The following is a 19293-nucleotide window of genomic DNA, read 5'->3' on the forward strand; positions in this document are numbered from 1 at the left end:
TCTTCTGTCATGTTATTCGCGCTATGTGGGGACCCTCGTGTGTCTTCTTCAGTCATGTTATTCGCACTATGTGGGGACCCTCAAGTGTCTTCTTCTGTCATGTTATTAGTGCTATGTGGGGACCCTCAAGTGTCTGCTTCTGTCATGTTATTAGTGCTGTGTGGGGACCCTCAAGTGTCTGCTTCTGTCATATTATTCGCGCTATGTGGGGACCCTCGTGTGTCTTCTTCTGTCATGTTATTCGCGCTATGTGGGGACCCTCGTGTGTCTTCTTCTGTCATGTTATTCGCGCTATGTGGGGACCCTCAAGTGTCTTCCTATGTCCCATGTCAAGTCATGGTGTTGACGTTGCCTGCAGCAATATTTAACTCTCTCCCCCGACTGTGAACATGTTTCTCTCTAACGACTGAAGACGTTTCTCTCTAACGCTGCAAGGGAAAGCGAAGATGCAAGCGACTGGGCTAGAAAGTGTGGATTAGGAGGAGAAAAAATCCATTCCTCATCTTCAGTTGCAAGGACAGCTGCTCTGTCTTCCTCCTCAGGAAGCAGACATTGCATCAGTTAGCACACAGCAGCATCAGTTAGCAGACTTTGCATCAGTTAGCACACAGCAGCATCAGTTAGCAGACTTTGCATCAGTTAGCACACACAACACAAACAATGACAGCAAGCGTGCCAAATTGACGACACAATTCACAAGCAGGACCATAAATCTTTAGCCCGTGTGTGTGTGTGTGTGTGTGTGTGTGTGTGTGTGTGTGTGTGTGTGTGTGTGTGTTTGCGTGTGTGTGTCATCTTCATAACAATGTCAGCAGGTGTGTAAAAGTACATCTAATCTCATCTTCCAGGATGCAGGATTTCACTACGACTATTGTGTGTGTACTAGCAGCTGTCGCCATGGAGACTCTTTATTAACAATATAAGAGTATTGTGTGTGTACTAGCAGCTGTCGCCATGGAGACTCTTTATTAACAATATAAGAGTATTGTGTGTGTACTAGCAGCTGTCGCCATGGAGACTCTTTATTAACAATATAAGAGTATTGTGTGTGTACTAGCAGCTGTCGCCATGGAGACTCTTTATTAACAATATAAGAGTATTGTGTGTGTACTAGCAGCTGTCGCTATGGAGACTCTTTATTAACAATATAAGAGTATTGTGTGTGTACTAGCAGCTGTCGCCATGGAGACTCTTTATTAACAATATAAGAGTATTGTGTGTGTACAATCAGCTGTCGCCATGGAGACACTTTATTAACGATATAAGAGTATTGTGTGTGTACTAGCAGCTGTCGCCATGGAGACACTTTATTAACGATATAAGAGTATTGTGTGTGTACTAGCAGCTGTCGCCATGGAGACACTTTATTAACAATATAAGAGTATTGTGTGTGTACTAGCAGCTGTCGCCATGGAAACACTTTATTAACAATATAAGAGTATTGTGTGTGTACTAGCAGCTGTCGCCATGGAGACACTTTATTAACAATATAAGAGTATTGTGTGTGTACTAGCAGCTGTCGCCATGGAGACACTTTATTAACAATATAAGAGTATCGTGTGTGTACTAGCAGCTGTCGCCATGGAGACACTTTATTAACGATATAAGAGTATTGTGTGTGTACTAGCAGCTGTCGCCATGGAGACACTTTATTAACAATATAACAGTATTGTGTGTGTACTAGCAGCTGTCGCCATGGAGACACTTTATTAACAATATAAGAGTATTGTGTGTACTAGCACCTGTCGCCATGGAGACACTTTATTAACAATATAACAGTATTGTGTGTGTACTAGCAGCTGTCGCCATGGAGACACTTTATTAACAATATAACAGTATTGTGTGTGTACTAGCAGCTGTCGCCACGGAGACACTTTATTAACAATATAAGAGTATTGTGTGTGTACTAGCAGCTGTCGCCATGGAGACACTTTATTAACAATATAAGAGTATTGTGTGTGTACTAGCAGCTGTCGCCATGGAGACTCTTTATTAACAATATAAGAGTAATGTGTGTGTACTAGCAGCTGTCGCCATGGAGACACTTTATTAACAATATAAGAGTATTGTGTGTGTACTAGCAGCTGTCGCCATGGAGATACTTTATTAACAATATAACAGTATTGTGTGTGTACTAGCAGCTGTCGCCACGGAGACACTTTATTAACGATATAAGAGTATTGTGAGTGTACTAGCAGCTGTCGCCATGGAGACTCTTTATTAACAATATAAGAGTATTGTGTGTGTACTAGCAGCTGTCGCCATGGAGACTCTTTATTAACAATATAAGAGTATTGTGTGTGTACTAGCAGCTGTCGCCATGGAGACACTTTATTAACAATATAAGAGTATTGTGTGTGTACTAGCAGCTGTCGCCATGGAGACACTTTATTAACAATATAAGAATATTGTGTGTGTACTAGCAGCTGTCGCCATGGAGACACTTTATTAACAATATAACAGTATTGTGTGTGTACTAGCAGCTGTCGCCACGGAGACACTTTATTAACGATATAAGAGTATTGTGTGTGTACTAGCAGCTGTCGCCATGGAGACTCTTTATTAACAATGTAAGAGTATTGTGTGTGTACTAGCAGCTGTCGCCATGGAGACACTTTATTAACAATATAAGAGTATTGTGTGTGTACTAGCAGCTGTCGCCATGGAGACTCTTTATTAACAATATAAGAGTATTGTGTGTGTACTAGCAGCTGTCGCCATGGAGACACTTTATTAACAATATAAGAATATTGTGTGTGTACTAGCAGCTGTCGCCATGGAGACACTTTATTAACAATATAACAGTATTGTGTGTGTACTAGCAGCTGTCGCCACGGAGACACTTTATTAACAATATAAGAGTATTGTGTGTGTACTAGCAGCTGTCGCCATGGAGACACTTTATTAACAATATAAGAGTATTGTGTGTGTACTAGCAGCTGTCGCCATGGAGACTCTTTATTAACAATATAAGAGTAATGTGTGTGTACTAGCAGCTGTCGCCATGGAGACACTTTATTAACAATATAAGAGTATTGTGTGTGTACTAGCAGCTGTCGCCATGGAGATACTTTATTAACAATATAACAGCATTGTGTGTGTACTAGCAGCTGTCGCCACGGAGACACTTTATTAACGATATAAGAGTATTGTGAGTGTACTAGCAGCTGTCGCCATGGAGACTCTTTATTAACAATATAAGAGTATTGTGTGTGTACTAGCAGCTGTCGCCATGGAGACTCTTTATTAACAATATAAGAGTATTGTGTGTGTACTAGCAGCTGTCGCCATGGAGACACTTTATTAACAATATAAGAGTATTGTGTGTGTACTAGCAGCTGTCGCCATGGAGACACTTTATTAACAATATAAGAATATTGTGTGTGTACTAGCAGCTGTCGCCATGGAGACACTTTATTAACAATATAACAGTATTGCGTGTGTACTAGCAGCTGTTGCCATGGAGACACTTTATTAACAATATAACAGTATTGTGTGTGTACTAGCAGCTGTCGCCATGGAGACTCTTTATTAACAATATAACAGTATTGTGTGTGTACTAGCAGCTGTCGCAATGGAGACACTTTATTAACAATATAACAGTATTGTGTGTGTACTAGCAGCTGTCGCCATGGAGACACGTTATTAACAATATAACAGTATTGTGTGTGTACTAGCAGCTGTCGCCATGGAGACACTTTATTAACAATATAACAGTATTGTGTGTGTACTAGCAGCTGTCGCCATGGAGACTCTTTATTAACAATATAACAGTATTGTGTGTGTACTAGCAGCTGTCGCAATGGAGACACTTTATTAACAATATAACAGTATTGTGTGTGTACTAGCAGCTGTCGCCATGGAGACACGTTATTAACAATATAACAGTATTGTGTGTGTACTAGCAGCTGTCGCCATGGAGACACGTTATTAACAATATAACAGTATTGTGTGTGTACTACCAGCTGTCGCCACGGAGACACTTTATTAACGATATAAGAGTATTGTGAGTGTACTAGCAGCTGTCGCCATGGAGACTCTTTATTAACAATATAAGAGTATTGTGTGTGTACTAGCAGCTGTCGCCATGGAGACTCTTTATTAACAATATAAGAGTATTGTGTGTGTACTAGCAGCTGTCGCCATGGAGACACTTTATTAACAATATAAGAGTATTGTGTGTGTACTAGCAGCTGTCGCCATGGAGACACTTTATTAACAATATAAGAATATTGTGTGTGTACTAGCAGCTGTCGCCATGGAGACACGTTATTAACAATATAACAGTATTGTGTGTGTACTAGCAGCTGTCGCCATGGAGACACTTTATTAACAATATAACAGTATTGTGTGTGTACTAGCAGCTGTCGCCATGGAGACTCTTTATTAACAATATAACAGTATTGTGTGTGTACTAGCAGCTGTCGCAATGGAGACACTTTATTAACAATATAACAGTATTGTGTGTGTACTAGCAGCTGTCGCCATGGAGACACGTTATTAACAATATAACAGTATTGTGTGTGTACTAGCAGCTGTCGCCATGGAGACACGTTATTAACAATATAACAGTATTGTGTGTGTACTAGCAGCTGTCGCCATGGAGACTCTTTATTAACAATATAACAGTATTGTGTGTGTACTAGCAGCTGTCGCCATGGAGACACTTTATTAACCTTTTGTTGTGTCCTGAAACATATGCGGCACACAAATATGAACTGGAATACTTTTCTTATAAAAGTTTTATTCTCTCAAAACTGTAAAAAAAAAAAAAAATTTTAAATGTTTTTTTAGTATTAACAAATATTTGTTCTTATCTGATATGATTTTGCTCTATTTTTCAATGGATGCTTATTGTAACAGTCTACACTATGTTGTTCCCTCCATTAGAAGTTGGGTCGCGGGGGCAGCAGCCTAAGTAGAGAAGCCTAAACTTCTCTCTCCCCAGCAACTTTGTCCAGGTGTTCCCAGGCTAGCTGGGAGACATAGTCTCTACAACCTATCCTGGGTCTTCCCCTTGGTTTCCTAGCGGTTGGATGTGCCCTAAACACCTCAGCAGGGAGGTGTTCCTGCATCTGGTTCCTCTCCATGTGGAGGAGCAGCACTTTTACTCTGATCTCCTCCTGAATGACAGAGCTTCTCACCCTATCTCTAAGTGAGAGCCCCGCCCCCTGATGGAGGAAACTCATTTTGGTCGCTTGTACCCGTGATCTTGTCCTTTCAGTCTTAACCCAAAGATCATGACCATAGGTGAGGATAGGAACGTAAATGTTGTACCTGAGATTTTGTCCGTTAGTCATAACTCAAAGACCATGACCAAAGGTGAGGATGGGAACGTAGATCTTGTAAACAAGATCTTGTCCTTTCGGTGATAACCCAGAGGTCATGACCATAGGTGAGGATAGGAACGTAGATGTTGTACCCGGGATCTTGTCCTTTAGTCATAACCCAAAGACCATGACTAAAGGTGAGGATGGGAACGTAGATCTTGTACCCGAGATCTTGTCCTTTCGGTCACAACCCAAAGATCATGACCATAAGTGAGGATAGGAACGTAGATGTTGTACCCGAGATCTTGTCCTTTCGGTCATAACCCAAAGATCATGACCATAGGTGAGGATGGGTATGCAGATCTTGTACCCGTGATCTTGTCCTTTTGGTCAAAACCCAAAGATCATAACCATAGTTGAAGATAGGAACGTAAATGTTGTACCCGGGATCTTGTCCTTTAGTCATAACCCAAAGACCATGACCAAAGGTGAGGTTGGGAACGTAGATCTTATACCCGAGATCTTGTCCTTACGGTCATAACCGTAAGTGAAGATGAGAACGTAGTTCGACTGGTAAATTGAGAGCTTTGCCTTCCGGCTCAGCTCCTTCTTCACCACAACGGATCGATACAGCGTCCGCATTACTGAAGACGCCGCACCGATCCACCTTTCCATCTCAACATCCACTCTTCCCTCACTTGTGAACAAGACTCCCAGGTACTTGAACTCCTCCATTTGGGGCAGGGTCTCCTCCCCAACCCGGAGATGGCACTCCACCCTTTACCGGTCGAGAACCATGAACTCGGATTTGGAGGTGCTGATTCTCATCCCCGTTGCTTCACAGTCGGCTGCGAACCGATCCAGTGAGAGCTGCAGATCCTGGCCAGATGCAGCCATCAGGACCACATCATCTGCAAAAAGCAGAGACCTATACCTGCAGCCACCAAACTGGATCCCCTCAACGCCTTGACTGCACCTAGAAGTTCTGTCCATCCATAAAAGTTCTGAACACAATGGGTGACAAAGGGCAACCTTGGCGGAGTCCAACCCTCTCTGGAAACTTGTCCGACTTACTGCTGGCAATGCGGACCAAGTTCTGACACTGATCATACAGGGAGAGGACTAAGTTCTGACACTGATCATACACGGAGCGGATCCCCACAATCAGACAGTCCGATACCCCATACTCTCTGAGCACACCCCACAGTACTTCTTGAGGTACACGGTCCAATGCCTTCTCCAAGTCCACAAAGCAAATGTAGGCTGGATGGGCAAACTCCCATGCACCCTCAGGGACCCTGCCCAGAGTATAGAGCTGGTCCACAGTTCCACGACCAGGACAAAAACCACACTGTTCCTCCTGAATCCGAGGTTTTAGGTCACCACATGAAAATGGAGTATTGTTGGCAGCATTTAGATGTTTTTTTCGGAGGCCTTCATGTACTCCCATTAGCCGCCTTGTTAGCTGACTTTTGCTAGCGTGTATTTATGATTTAGAATGCATGAAAAAGAAAAGTGTGTTCTTGTCTGACTTGAGAATTGTGAATGATGGGCAAACGTCCAGAAAAAGTGCTGTTCCCCTTTAACTGATCTTTAATTGTTCTTTAATTGTTCCTTAATTGCTTTTTAATTATTCCCTAATGGTCCTTTAAATGTTGTAGTCCAAGGCCAGAAGAGGACAGCCGGACACAGAGGAGGGACACGCGGCAGCCGCCCTGACGGACGTTCAAGTGGATGAAATGACATTGGTGTTTGGAAGTCAAATGAAGGTCGTGCTAGCCACGGAAAAGATGTTAGCTTGTTGAACGCTGGGCCGCGTGTCGAAAGGAGGCCAGCGTGTGACCGAAGAAGAAAATGAAGATTTATTGCTTTTTGTAGCCTGATCAAATCAGCATTAGCATGAGGGGGAGAAACCAGCACACTGCTCTGCTGCTGCCAACACGGGAATAAGCCGCCATGTGCTGTGTGCACACAATCAGGACTTTCTGCACGCGCCCAGCAAGTCCATGCTCACACATAAATTACCTCATGCTAATCTTAAAGCGCAGCCATACGTAGAAATATATATATTTATAAATATATATATATATATATATAAATATATATATCTGTTTGCCAACTGTGTGTTCAGCTCACACTGGCCGCTGTGAGCCTGCATACTGATGACTGTTTGCCACACAGCAAATACAAACTGCTAAAGTCAATCTTCTACAAAGTCCAGAGTTCCACACAATCCTGTATCAAGTCCATAGTTCTACACAATCCTGTATCAAGTCCATAGTTCTACACAATCCTGTATCAAGTCCATAGTTCTACACAATCCTGTATCAAGTCCAGAGTTCCACACAATCCTGTATAAAGTCCATAGTTCTACACAATCCTGTATCAAGTCCACAGTTCCACACAATCCTGTATCAAGTCCATAGTTCTACACAATCCTGTATCAAGTCCATAGTTCTACACAATCCTGTACAAAGTCCATCATTCCACACAATCCTGTATCAAGTCCATAGTTCTACACAATCCTGTATCAATCTTGTATACAGTCCATAGTTCCACACAATCCTGTATCAAGTCCATAGTTCTACACAATCGTATACAAAGTCCATGGTTCCACACAATCCTGTATAAAGTCCATGGTTCTACACAATCCTGTATCAATCTTGTATACAGTCTATAGTTCCACACAATCCTGTATCAAGTCCATAGTTCTACACAATCCTGTATCAAGTCCACAGTTCCACACAATCCTGTATCAAGTCCATAGTTCTACACAATCCTCTATCAAGTCCATAGTTCTAGACAATCCTGTACAAAGTCCATAGTTCCACACAATCCTGTATCAAGTCCATAGTTCTACACAATCCTGTATCAAGTCCATAGTTCTACACAATCCTGTATCAATATTGTATACAGTCCATAGTTCCACACAATCCTGTATCAAGTCCATAGTTCTACACAATCCTGTATCAAGTCCATAGTTCCACACAATCCTGTATCAAGTCCATAGTTCTACACAATCCTGTATCAATCTTGTATACAGTCCATAGTTCCACACAATCCTGTATCAAGTCCATAGTTCTACACAATCCTGTATCAAGTCCATAGTTCTACACAATCCTGTATCAATCTTGTATACAGTCCATAGTTCCACACAATCCTGTATCAAGTCCATAGTTCTAGACAATCCTGTATCAAGTCCATAGTTCTACACAATCGTGTACAAAGTCCATGGTTCCACACAATCCTGTATAAAGTCCATGGTTCTACACAATCCTGTATCAATCTTGTATACAGTCTATAGTTCCACACAATCCTGTATCAAGTCCATAGTTCTACACAATCCTGTATCAAGTCCATAGTTCTACACAATCCTGTATCAATCTTGTATACAGTCCATAGTTCCACACAATCCTGTATCAAGTCCATAGTTCTAGACAATCCTGTATCAAGTCCATAGTTCTACACAATCGTGTACAAAGTCCATGGTTCCACACAATCCTGTATCAATCTTGTATATAGTCTATAGTTCCACACAATCCTGTATCAAGTCCATAGTTCTACACAATCCTGTATCAAGTCCATAGTTCTACACAATCCTGTATCAATCTTGTATACAGTCCATAGTTCCACACAATCCTGTATCAAGTCCATAGTTCTAGACAATCCTGTATCAAGTCCATAGTTCTACACAATCGTGTACAAAGTCCATGGTTCCACACAATCCTGTATAAAGTCCATGGTTCTACACAATCCTGTATCAATCTTGTATAGTCCATAGTTCCACACAATCCTCTATAAAGTCCATAGTTCCACACAATCCTGTACAAAGTCCATAGTTCCACACAATCCTGTACAAAGTCCATAGTTCCACACAATCCTGTATAAAGTCCATAGCTCCACACAATCCTGTATAAAGTCCATAGTTCTACACAATCCTGTATCAATCTTGTATAAAGTCCATAGTTCTACACAATCCTGTACAAAGTCCATAGTTCTACACAATCCTGTTAAAAAGTCCATAGTTCTACACAATCCTGTATTAAGTCCATAGTTCTACACAATCCTGTATCAATCATGTATACAGTCCATAGTTCCACACAATCCTGTATAAGGTCCATAGTTCTACACAATCCTGTATCAACCTTGTATTAAGTCCATAGTTCTACACAATCCTGTATCAATCCTGTATAAATATCATAGTTCTACACAATCCTGTATCAATCCTGTATAAAGGTCATAGTTCTACACAATCCTGTATCAAGTCCATAGTTCTACACAATCCTGTACAAAGTCCATAGTTCTACACAATCCTGTACAAAGTCCCTAGTTCCACACAATCCTGTATAAAGTCCATAGTTCCACACAATCCTGTATAAAGTCCATAGTTCTACACAATCCTGTATCAATCCTGTATAAAGTCCATAGTTCTACACAATCCTGTACAAAGTCCATAGTTCTACACAATCCTGTATAAAGTCCATAGTTCTACACAATCCTGTATTAAGTCCATAGTTTTACACAATCCTGTATCAATCTTGTATAAAGTCCATAGTTCCACACAATCCTGTATAAGGTCCATAGTTCTACACAATCCTGTATCAATCCTGTATAAAGGTCATAGTTCTACACAATCCTGTATCAATCCTGTATAAAGGTCATAGTTAAATGATAAATGATAAATGGGTTGTACTTGTATAGCGCTTTTCTACCTTCAAGGTACTCAAAGCGCTTTGACACTACTTCCACATTTACCCATTCACACACACATTCACACACTGATGGAGGGAGCTGCCATGCAAGGCGCCAACCAGCACCCATCAGGAGCAAGGGTGAAGTGTCTTGCTCAGGACACAACGGACATGACGAGGTTGGTTCTAGGTGGGATTTGAACCAGTGACCCTCGGGTTGCGCACGGCCACTCTCCCACTGCGCCACGCCGTCCCCATATATGTTCTACATATGTTCTACATATATATATATATATATATATATATATATATGTTCTACATATAGTTCTACACAATCCTGTATCAGTCCTGTATAAAGGTCATAGTTCTACACAATCCTGTATCAAGTCCATAGTTCTACACAATCCTGTACAAAGTCCATAGTTCCACACAATCCTGTATCAACCTTGTATTAGGTCCATAGTTCTACACAATGCTGTATCAATCCTGTATAAAGTCCATAGTTCTACACAATCCTGTACAAAGTCCATAGTTCTACACAATCCTGTATAAAGTCCATAGTTCTACACAATCCTGTATTAAGTCCATAGTTCTACACAATCCTGTTTCAATCTTGTATAAAGTCCATAGTTCCACACAATCCTGTCTAAAGTCCATAGTTCTACACAATCCTGTATCAATCTTGTATACAGTCCATAGTTCCACGCAATCCTGTATAAAGTCCATAGTTCTACACAATCCTGTATAAAGTCCATAGTTCTACACAATCCTGTACAAAGTCCATAGTTCTACACAATCCTGTATAAAGTCCATAGTTCTACACAATCCTGTATTAAGTCCATAGTTCTACACAATCCTGTATCAATCTTGTATAAAGTCCATAGTTCCACACAATCCTGTATAAGGTCCATAGTTCTACACAATCCTGTATCAATCTTGTATACAGTCCATAGTTCCACACAATCCTGTACAAAGTCCATAGTTCTACACAATCCTGTATCAATCCTGTATAAAGTCCATAGTTCTACACAATCCTGTACAAAGTCCATAGTTCTACACAATCCTGTATTAAGTCCATAGTTCTACACAATCCTGTATCAATCTTGTATAAAGTCCATAGTTCCACGCAATCCTGTACAAAGTCCATAGTTCTACACAATCCTGTATCAATCCTGTATAAAGTCCATAGTTCTACACAATCCTGTACAAAGTCCATAGTTCTACACAATCCTGTATTAAGTCCATAGTTCTACACAATCCTGTATCAATCTTGTATAAAGTCCATAGTTCCACACAATCCTGTATAAGGTCCATAGTTCTACACAATCCTGTATAAAGTCCATAGTTCTACACAATCCTGTATTAAGTCCATAGTTCTACACAATCCTGTATCAATCTTGTATAAAGTCCATAGTTCTACACAATCCTGTACAAAGTCCATAGTTCTACACAATCCTGTATAAAGTCCATAGTTCTACACAATCCTGTATTAAGTCCATAGTTCTACACAATCCTGTATCAATCTTGTATAAAGTCCATAGTTCCACACAATCCTGTATAAAGGTCATAGTTCTACACAATCCTGTATAAAGGTCATAGTTCTACACAATCCTGTATTAAGTCCGTAGTTCTACACAATCCTGTATCAATCTTGTATAAAGTCCATAGTTCTACACAATCCTGTATCAAGTCCATAGTTCTACACAATCCTGTATCAATCTTGTATACAGTCCATAGTTCCACACAATCCTGTATTAAGTCCATAGTTCTACACAATCCTGTATAAAGTCCATAGTTCTACACAATCCTGTATTAAGTCCATAGTTCTACACAATCCTGTATCAATCTTGTATAAAGTCCATAGTTCCACACAATCCTGTATTAAGTCCATAGTTCTACACAATCCTGAATCAATCTTGTATAAAGTCCATAGTTCCACACAATCCTGTCTAAAGTCCATAGTTCTACACAATCCTGTATCAATCTTGTATACAGTCCATAGTTCCACGCAATCCTGTATAAAGTCCATAGTTCTACACAATCCTGTATCAATCCTGTATAAAGGTCATAGTTCTACACAATCCTGTATAAAGGTCATAGTTCTACACAATCCTGTATCAACCTTGTATTAAGTCCATAGTTCTACACAATCCTGTATAAAGGTCATAGTTCTACACAATCCTGTATCAATCCTGTATAAAGTCCATAGTTCTACACACTCCTGTATCAATCTTGTTATAAAGTCCATAGTTCGACACAATTCCAGGGTTGAGAGAGTGAGCATAATGCAGCGTACTCTCCCCAAATTATAATAAACACTCTCAAGTCAACTACTAGTAACACCACTATGAGCCCGTTGACGTTCAAGAAAAATAAGCGGCAGCTCAGCTCGCTCGCAGTGCTTAAAGTGAAGGATTATTAGCTTTTGGCGTAACATTGTCTGTCTGTCTGAGAGAAAGACAAGCATTATTGACCTACAGTTAACAACTAAGTTATTTCACTTTACCTTTTTCTGTGTTGATTGAGCTGTGTTGAAGCAGCAAAAAAGGACATGATGTTAAATGAAGAGTTTCTGTCTGTGATAGTGTATATAATAATGTAAGTGCATCATAAAGCCTACATGAACTCCACGGTGTTCAGAGATGAATAGTCTCCCCTATTTCTAGTGTACTATTTTTTCAGTCATAGTTACATTAATCATTAGTCATGTAGCAGCCTAGTTTCCCTGCTATCACATGTTGATAAAAAATATAATATTTACATCAGAAAAATTAACTACAGGCTTCCAAAATGCTGTAATAAATGAAACATGATGAGTTGAGCATATGTCAGCATGTGGCCCCACTTTTATTGCAAACGCTTACTTACAGTAAGTCATTAATTTGACTTTGTAAGTCATTATTTTGACTTAGTAAGCCATTATTTTGACTTAGTAAATTACTAAGTCATAATAATGACATACTTAGTATCTCAGGTAACGAGGACTGTTTTGTTTTTTACTTCACGGAAAAAATATGGAGATGTATATCATATATTGCCATTCAGCAAATGGAGCGGAAAACACAACCAAAAGTTGTAGGCTTCTTCACGCGACGAAGCTTGCCTACTTCACCACAGTCTGTAGGGCTATTTAAGTAAACATTGATTGATGATATGAATACTATTTTATGTCGATGTAGTTGTGAAGAATATTTGATGTTGATGTAGTTGTGAATAACATTTAATGATGATGAAGTTGTGAATAATAGTATGAATAATATTTAATGTTAATGTAATTGTGAATAATATTGTAAATATGTGATGTAGTTGTGAATAATATTTAATGTTGATGTAGTGGTGAGTAATATTTGATGTTGATGTAGTTGTGAATAATATTAGGAATAATATTTAATGTTGACGTAGTTGTGAATAATTTGTGTTGTACTTGTGAATAATATTTAATGCTGATGTAGTTTTAAATAATATATGAATATTTTTAATGTTGGTGTAGTTGTGAATAATATTTAATGTTGATGTAATTGTGAATATTTGATATTCATGTAGTTGTGAATAATATTTGATTTTAATGTAGTTGTGAATAATGTCGATGTAGTTGTGAATAATGTTGATGTAGTTGTAAATAATGTTTATGTAGTTGTGAATAATGTTGATGTAGGTGTGAATAATATTATAAATATTTAATGTTGATGTACGTGTGAATAATTTTGTGAATTATATGTGATGTAGTTGTGAATAATATTTAATGTTGATGTAACTGTGAATAATATTATGAATATTATTATGGGATCTGAGCCAAGGATGCCGTTGTGGCTTGTGCAGCCCTTTGAGACACTCGTGATTTAGGTATATACAAGTTGTTTTATGTTGATGCAGTCGTGAATAATATTTAATGTTGATGTAGTTGTGAATATTTGATGTTGATGTAGTTGTGAATAGTATTTGATGTTGTGAATAATATTTGATGTTGTATCCATCCATTTTCTACCACTTATTTCCTCATTGGCGGCGTACACCCTGGACAAGTCGCTACCTCACCGCAAGGCTGATGTTGATGTAGTTGTGAATAATAGTAGGAATAATATTTAATGTTAATGTAATTGTGAATAATATTGTGAATATGTGATGTAGTTGTGAATAACATTTAATATTGATGTAGTTGTGAATAACAGTAGGAATAATATTTAATGTTGATGTAATTGTGAATAATATTGTGAATATGGGATGTAGTTCAGAATAATATTTAATGTTGATGTAGTGGTGAATATTATTTGATGTAGTTGTGAATAATATTACGAATAATATTTAATGTTGACATAGTTGTGAATAATGTTGTAAATCATTTGTGTTGTACTTGTGAATACTATTTAATGTTGATGTAGTTGTAAAAAATATTATGAATATTTTTTTATGTTGATGTAGTTGCGAATAATACGTGATGTTGATGTAGTTGTGAATAACAGTAGGAATAATATTTAATGTTGATGTAATTGTGAATAATATTGTGAATATGGGATATAGTTCAGAATAATATTTATTGTTGATGTAGTGGTGAATATTATTTGATGTAGTTGTGAATAATATTACGAATACTATTTAATGTTGATGTAGTTGTAAAAAATATTATGAATATTTTTTTATGTTGATGTAGTTGTGAATAATACGTGATGTTGATGTAGTTGTGAATAATATTGTAAATATTTGTGGACTTCTGGATCTGCCTCCCGGGAGCCTTTTGGCCATGGAGACCAGCTGCTGGGTCTCTGCTACACCAGAGTCTGTTTGGATGTACTGGAGGAGATGCGGATGAGGGGGACAGGGCTGCGGAGCTAGCACTGAGCTACTGGGACGGAGAGGCTTCGCGGTGTCTTGACTGGGTGAGCAGGTGTCGGACACCTCAGTCACCTTGGACGATCCTCGCTCATCCATGCGGACTGGACATTGGCTGAGAGTGGAGTCGGCTGTCTTGGTTGCTTTGTTGGGTCTGCTTCTGTCTCTGGCCATGCTCCCTCCTCCCCAGCAGACGATGGCGTCGAACACCGCAGAGGCCACCACAGTGGATATGTTTCTTTTACTTTTTATTCATAGCTGTATGTAGAAGTGTCTGCTTGTATCTGCTGCTTTAATGTCCTCTGTGTTCTTTAATGTTTGATGTTTACTATGGCTATGAGTTGTTGTTGTTTTTTTTCCCTTGGCCTCAGTCTGCACCCCCACTCCAGGGCCTAGGCTAAGACCGATTTTTTTTATTTTATTTTAATCTTCTATTTTTTTCTCCCATCCCCCCCTTGTTTACCTGTATGTCATCTTTTTTGTAAGGGGCGCTGGAAGCCGACAGACCCGTCAGCGATCCTGTTCTGTCTCCCTGTAATGTTTGTCTGATCTTGAATGGGATTGTGCTGAAAATTGTAATTTTCCTGAAGGAACTCTCCTGACGGAATAAATAAAGTACTATCTAATCTATCTAATCTAAATATGGGATCTAGTTGTGAATAATATGTAATATTGATGTAGTTGTGAATAAATAATAAATAATATTGTGAATAATATATGATGTAATTGTGAAAAATATTTCATGTTGATGTAGTTGTGAATAATATGTAATGTAGTTGTGAATAATATTATGAATACTATTTTATGTTGATGTAGTTGTGAATAATATTTTATGTTGATGTAGTTGTGAATAACATTTAATGTTGATGTAGTTGTGAATAATAGTAGGAATAATATTTAATGTTAATGTAATTGTGAATAATATTGTGACTAATGATGAATGTTGATGTACTTGTGAATAATTTTGATATATGTATTAAAAATATTATGAATAACATTTGATGTGGATGTAGTGGTGAATAATATTTGATGTTGATGTAGTTGTGATTAATGTTTGATGTTAATGTAGTTGTCAATAATGTTGATGTTGGTGTGAATAATGTTGATGTAAATGTGGACACTATTATGAATAATGATGAATGTTGATGTAGTTGTGAATAATGTTGATGTAAGTGTGAATATTATTATGAATAACATTTGATGTGGATGTAGCTGTGAATAATGTTTGATGTCGGTGTGAATAATATTATGAATAACATTTGATGTGGATGTAGTTGTGAATAATGTTGATGTAGTGGTTAATGATGTTGATGTAGTTGTGAATAACATTTGATGTCGATGTAGTTGCGAATAATATTTGATGTAGTTGTTAATAATGTTGATGTAGTTGTGAATAATGTTGATGTAGTATTGAATAATGTTGAAGTAGGTGTGAATAATATTATGAATAATATTTGATGTTGATGTAGTTGTGAATAATGTTGATGAAGTTGTGAATAATGTTGATGTAGGTGTGAATAATATTGTGAAAAATATTTGATGTTGATGTAGTTGTGAATAATGTTTGATGTTAATGTAGTTGTCAATAATGTTGATGTTGGTGTGAATAATGTTGATGTAAATGTGGACACTATTATGAATAATGATGAATGTTGATGTAGTTGTGAATAATGTTGATGTAAGTGTGAATATTATTATGAATAACATTTGATGTGGATGTAGTTGTGAATAATGTTTGATGTCGGTGTGAATAATATTATGAATAACATTTGATGTGGATGTAGTTGTGAATAATGTTGATGTAGTGGTTAATGATGTTGATGTAGTTGTGAATAACATTTGATGTCGATGTAGTTGCGAATAATATTTGATGTAGTTGTTAATAATGTTGATGTAGTTGTGAATAATGTTTGATGTCGGTGTGAATAATATTATGAATAACATTTGATGTGGATGTAGTTGTGAATAATGTTGATGTAGTGGTTAATGATGTTGATGTAGTTGTGAATAACATTTGATGTCGATGTAGTTGCGAATAATATTTGATGTAGTTGTTAATAATGTTGATGTAGTTGTGAATAATGTTGATGTAGTATTGAATAATGTTGAAGTAGGTGTGAATAATATTATGAATAATATTTGATGTTGATGTTGTTGTGAAAATTGTTGATGAAGTTGTGAATAATGTTGATGTAGGTGTGAATAATATTGTGAAAAATATTTGATGTTGATGTAGTTGTGAATAATGTTTGATGTTAATGTAGTTGTCAATAATGTTGATGTTGGTGTGAATAATGTTGATGTAAATGTGGACACGATTATGAATAATGATGAATGTTTATGTAGTTGTGAATAATGTTGATGTAAGTGTGAATATTATTATGAATAACATTTGATGTGGATGTAGTTGTGAATAATGTTTGATGTCGGTGTGAATAATATTATGAATAACATTTGATGTTGATGTAGTTGTGAATAATGTGGATGTAGTGGTGAATGATGATGTAGTTGTTAATAACATTTGATATTGAAGTAGTTGTGAATACTATTTGATGTCGATGTAGTCGTTAATAATGTTGATGTAGTTGTGAATAATGTTGATGCAGTATTGAATAATGTTGAAGTAGGTGTGAATAATATTATGAATAATATTTGATGTTGATGTAGTTGTGAATAATGTTGATGTAGTTGTGAATAATATAATGAATAATATTTGATGTTGATGTAGTTGTGAATAATGTTGATGTAGTTGTGAATAGTGTTTGATGTAGTTGTGAATAATGTTGATGTAGTTGTGAATAATGTTTGATGTTGATGTAGTTGTAAATAATGTTGATGTGGTTGTGAATACTATTATTAATAGTATTTAATGTTGATGTAGTTGTGAATAATATTTGATGTTGATGTAGTTGTTAATAATGTTGATGTAGTATTGAATAATGTTGAAGTAGGTGTGAATAATATTATGAATAATATTTTATGTTGATGTAGTTGTGAATAATGTTGATGTAGGTGTGAATAATATTATGAATAATATTTGATGTTGATGTAGTTGTGAATAATGTTGAAGTAGGTGTGAATAATATTATGAATAATATTTGATGTTGATGTAGTTGTGAATAATGTTGATGTAGTTGTGAATAATGTTTGATGTTGATGTAGTTGTAAATAATGTTGATGTGGTTGTGAATACTATTATTAATAATATTTAATGTTGATGTAGTTGTGAATAATATTTGATGTTGATGTAGTTGTTAATAATGTTGATGTAGTTGTGAATAATGTTGATGTAGTATTGAATAATGTTGAAGTAGGTGTGAATAATATTATGAATAATATTTGATGATGTAGGTGTGAATAATGTTGATGTAGTTGTGAATAATATAATGAATAATATTTGATGTTGATGTAGTTGTGAATAATGTTGATGTAGTTGTGAATGTTTGACATTGAAGTAGTTGTGAATAATGTTGATGTAGTTGTGAATAATGTTAGAATTTGATGTAGTTGTAAATAATGTTGATGTGGTTTTGAATACTATTATTAATAATATTTAATGTTGATGTAGTTGTGAATAATATTTGACGTGAATAACATAATGACTAAAATGTCATGTGACTAACATGATGAATAAAAAGTGATGCTGATGTGAATAACATATTTCACCTTGATGTGAGTAATATGTCATGTGGATAATATTATGGGCGACGTTGTTAGCAGGCCTGAGCTAACGGTAGTTAGCAATGTGTGACGTCACGGCGGCCGCCAGGTGCGTTGTGAGGATCAGGAAGAAGGGCAGGCAGGCAGGCAGCCAGCATCAATAATACCGGCAGTTAGCATGGTGTGACGTCACGCAGGCAGCCAGCATCAATAATAACGGCAGTTAGCATGGTGTGACGTCACGCAGGCAGCCAGCATTAAATAATAAGATGAATAATAACGGCAGTTAGCATGGTGTGACGTCAGGGCGGCCGCCAGGTGCGTTGTGAGGATCAGGAAGAAGCTAGGGCAGCATGCATGAGTAATAATGATGGCGGGGGTTGTATTACCGAGCACAAAGAAGGGCAGCTCGGTGTTGTCCAGGTCGTCGACCAGCAGCAGGTGTCCGGGGAAGTCGTTGGTGACGGAGAAGAGCAGCTTGGCCTCGGACACGGAGGGACTGTGCATGATGCTCAGCTCCTTCTCCCGCAGGAAGGGCAGCGCCGACACCGTCACACTCTTCATCTTGCACTCGGCGTCCTGCTTCTCCTCCTCCTCCTGGCCGGCCACACAACACATTCTGCCCGCACACAGCAGCCAGCTAGCCAGCAGCAGCACCATCATCGCAGCTCCTTTTACCGCCATCGCCTTGCTCTTCTCCCGCCAAAGCAGCCGGCAGGACGCGGGCGGACTGATGGATGCTCGGCCGGGCGGGCGCTCAAGTTGAGCAAAACAAACGCTCCCTTTCTCATCTTCCCCCCACACACTCAATAGGAGCAGCCAGCTTGAATTTTCTCCACTTCTTC

General features: G+C 37.9%; 1 protein-coding gene across 7 annotated transcripts in view; it reads right to left on the minus strand.

Annotated features, from left to right (window-relative positions):
• LOC133545078 (astrotactin-1-like) overlaps positions 1-19216 on the minus strand; it is a 204152-nt gene extending 184936 nt beyond the window's left edge. For 5 of the 7 annotated variants that reach the window (XM_061890395.1, XM_061890392.1, XM_061890394.1 and 2 more), the window contains exon 1: positions 18838-19215. In XM_061890395.1, coding sequence (XP_061746379.1) covers positions 18838-19132 — 295 coding nt within the window. In that variant the 5' untranslated portion in view covers positions 19133-19215. Of the gene's footprint in view, positions 1-18837 lie in introns of all 7 variants that reach the window. The other 2 variants (XM_061890397.1, XM_061890396.1) reach the window with 1 other exon arrangement.
• Between the last annotated feature and the right edge of the window lie 77 nt (positions 19217-19293).

This window comes from Nerophis ophidion, linkage group LG28, assembly GCF_033978795.1.
Source record: "Nerophis ophidion isolate RoL-2023_Sa linkage group LG28, RoL_Noph_v1.0, whole genome shotgun sequence".
NCBI lineage: Eukaryota > Metazoa > Chordata > Actinopteri > Syngnathiformes > Syngnathidae > Nerophis > Nerophis ophidion.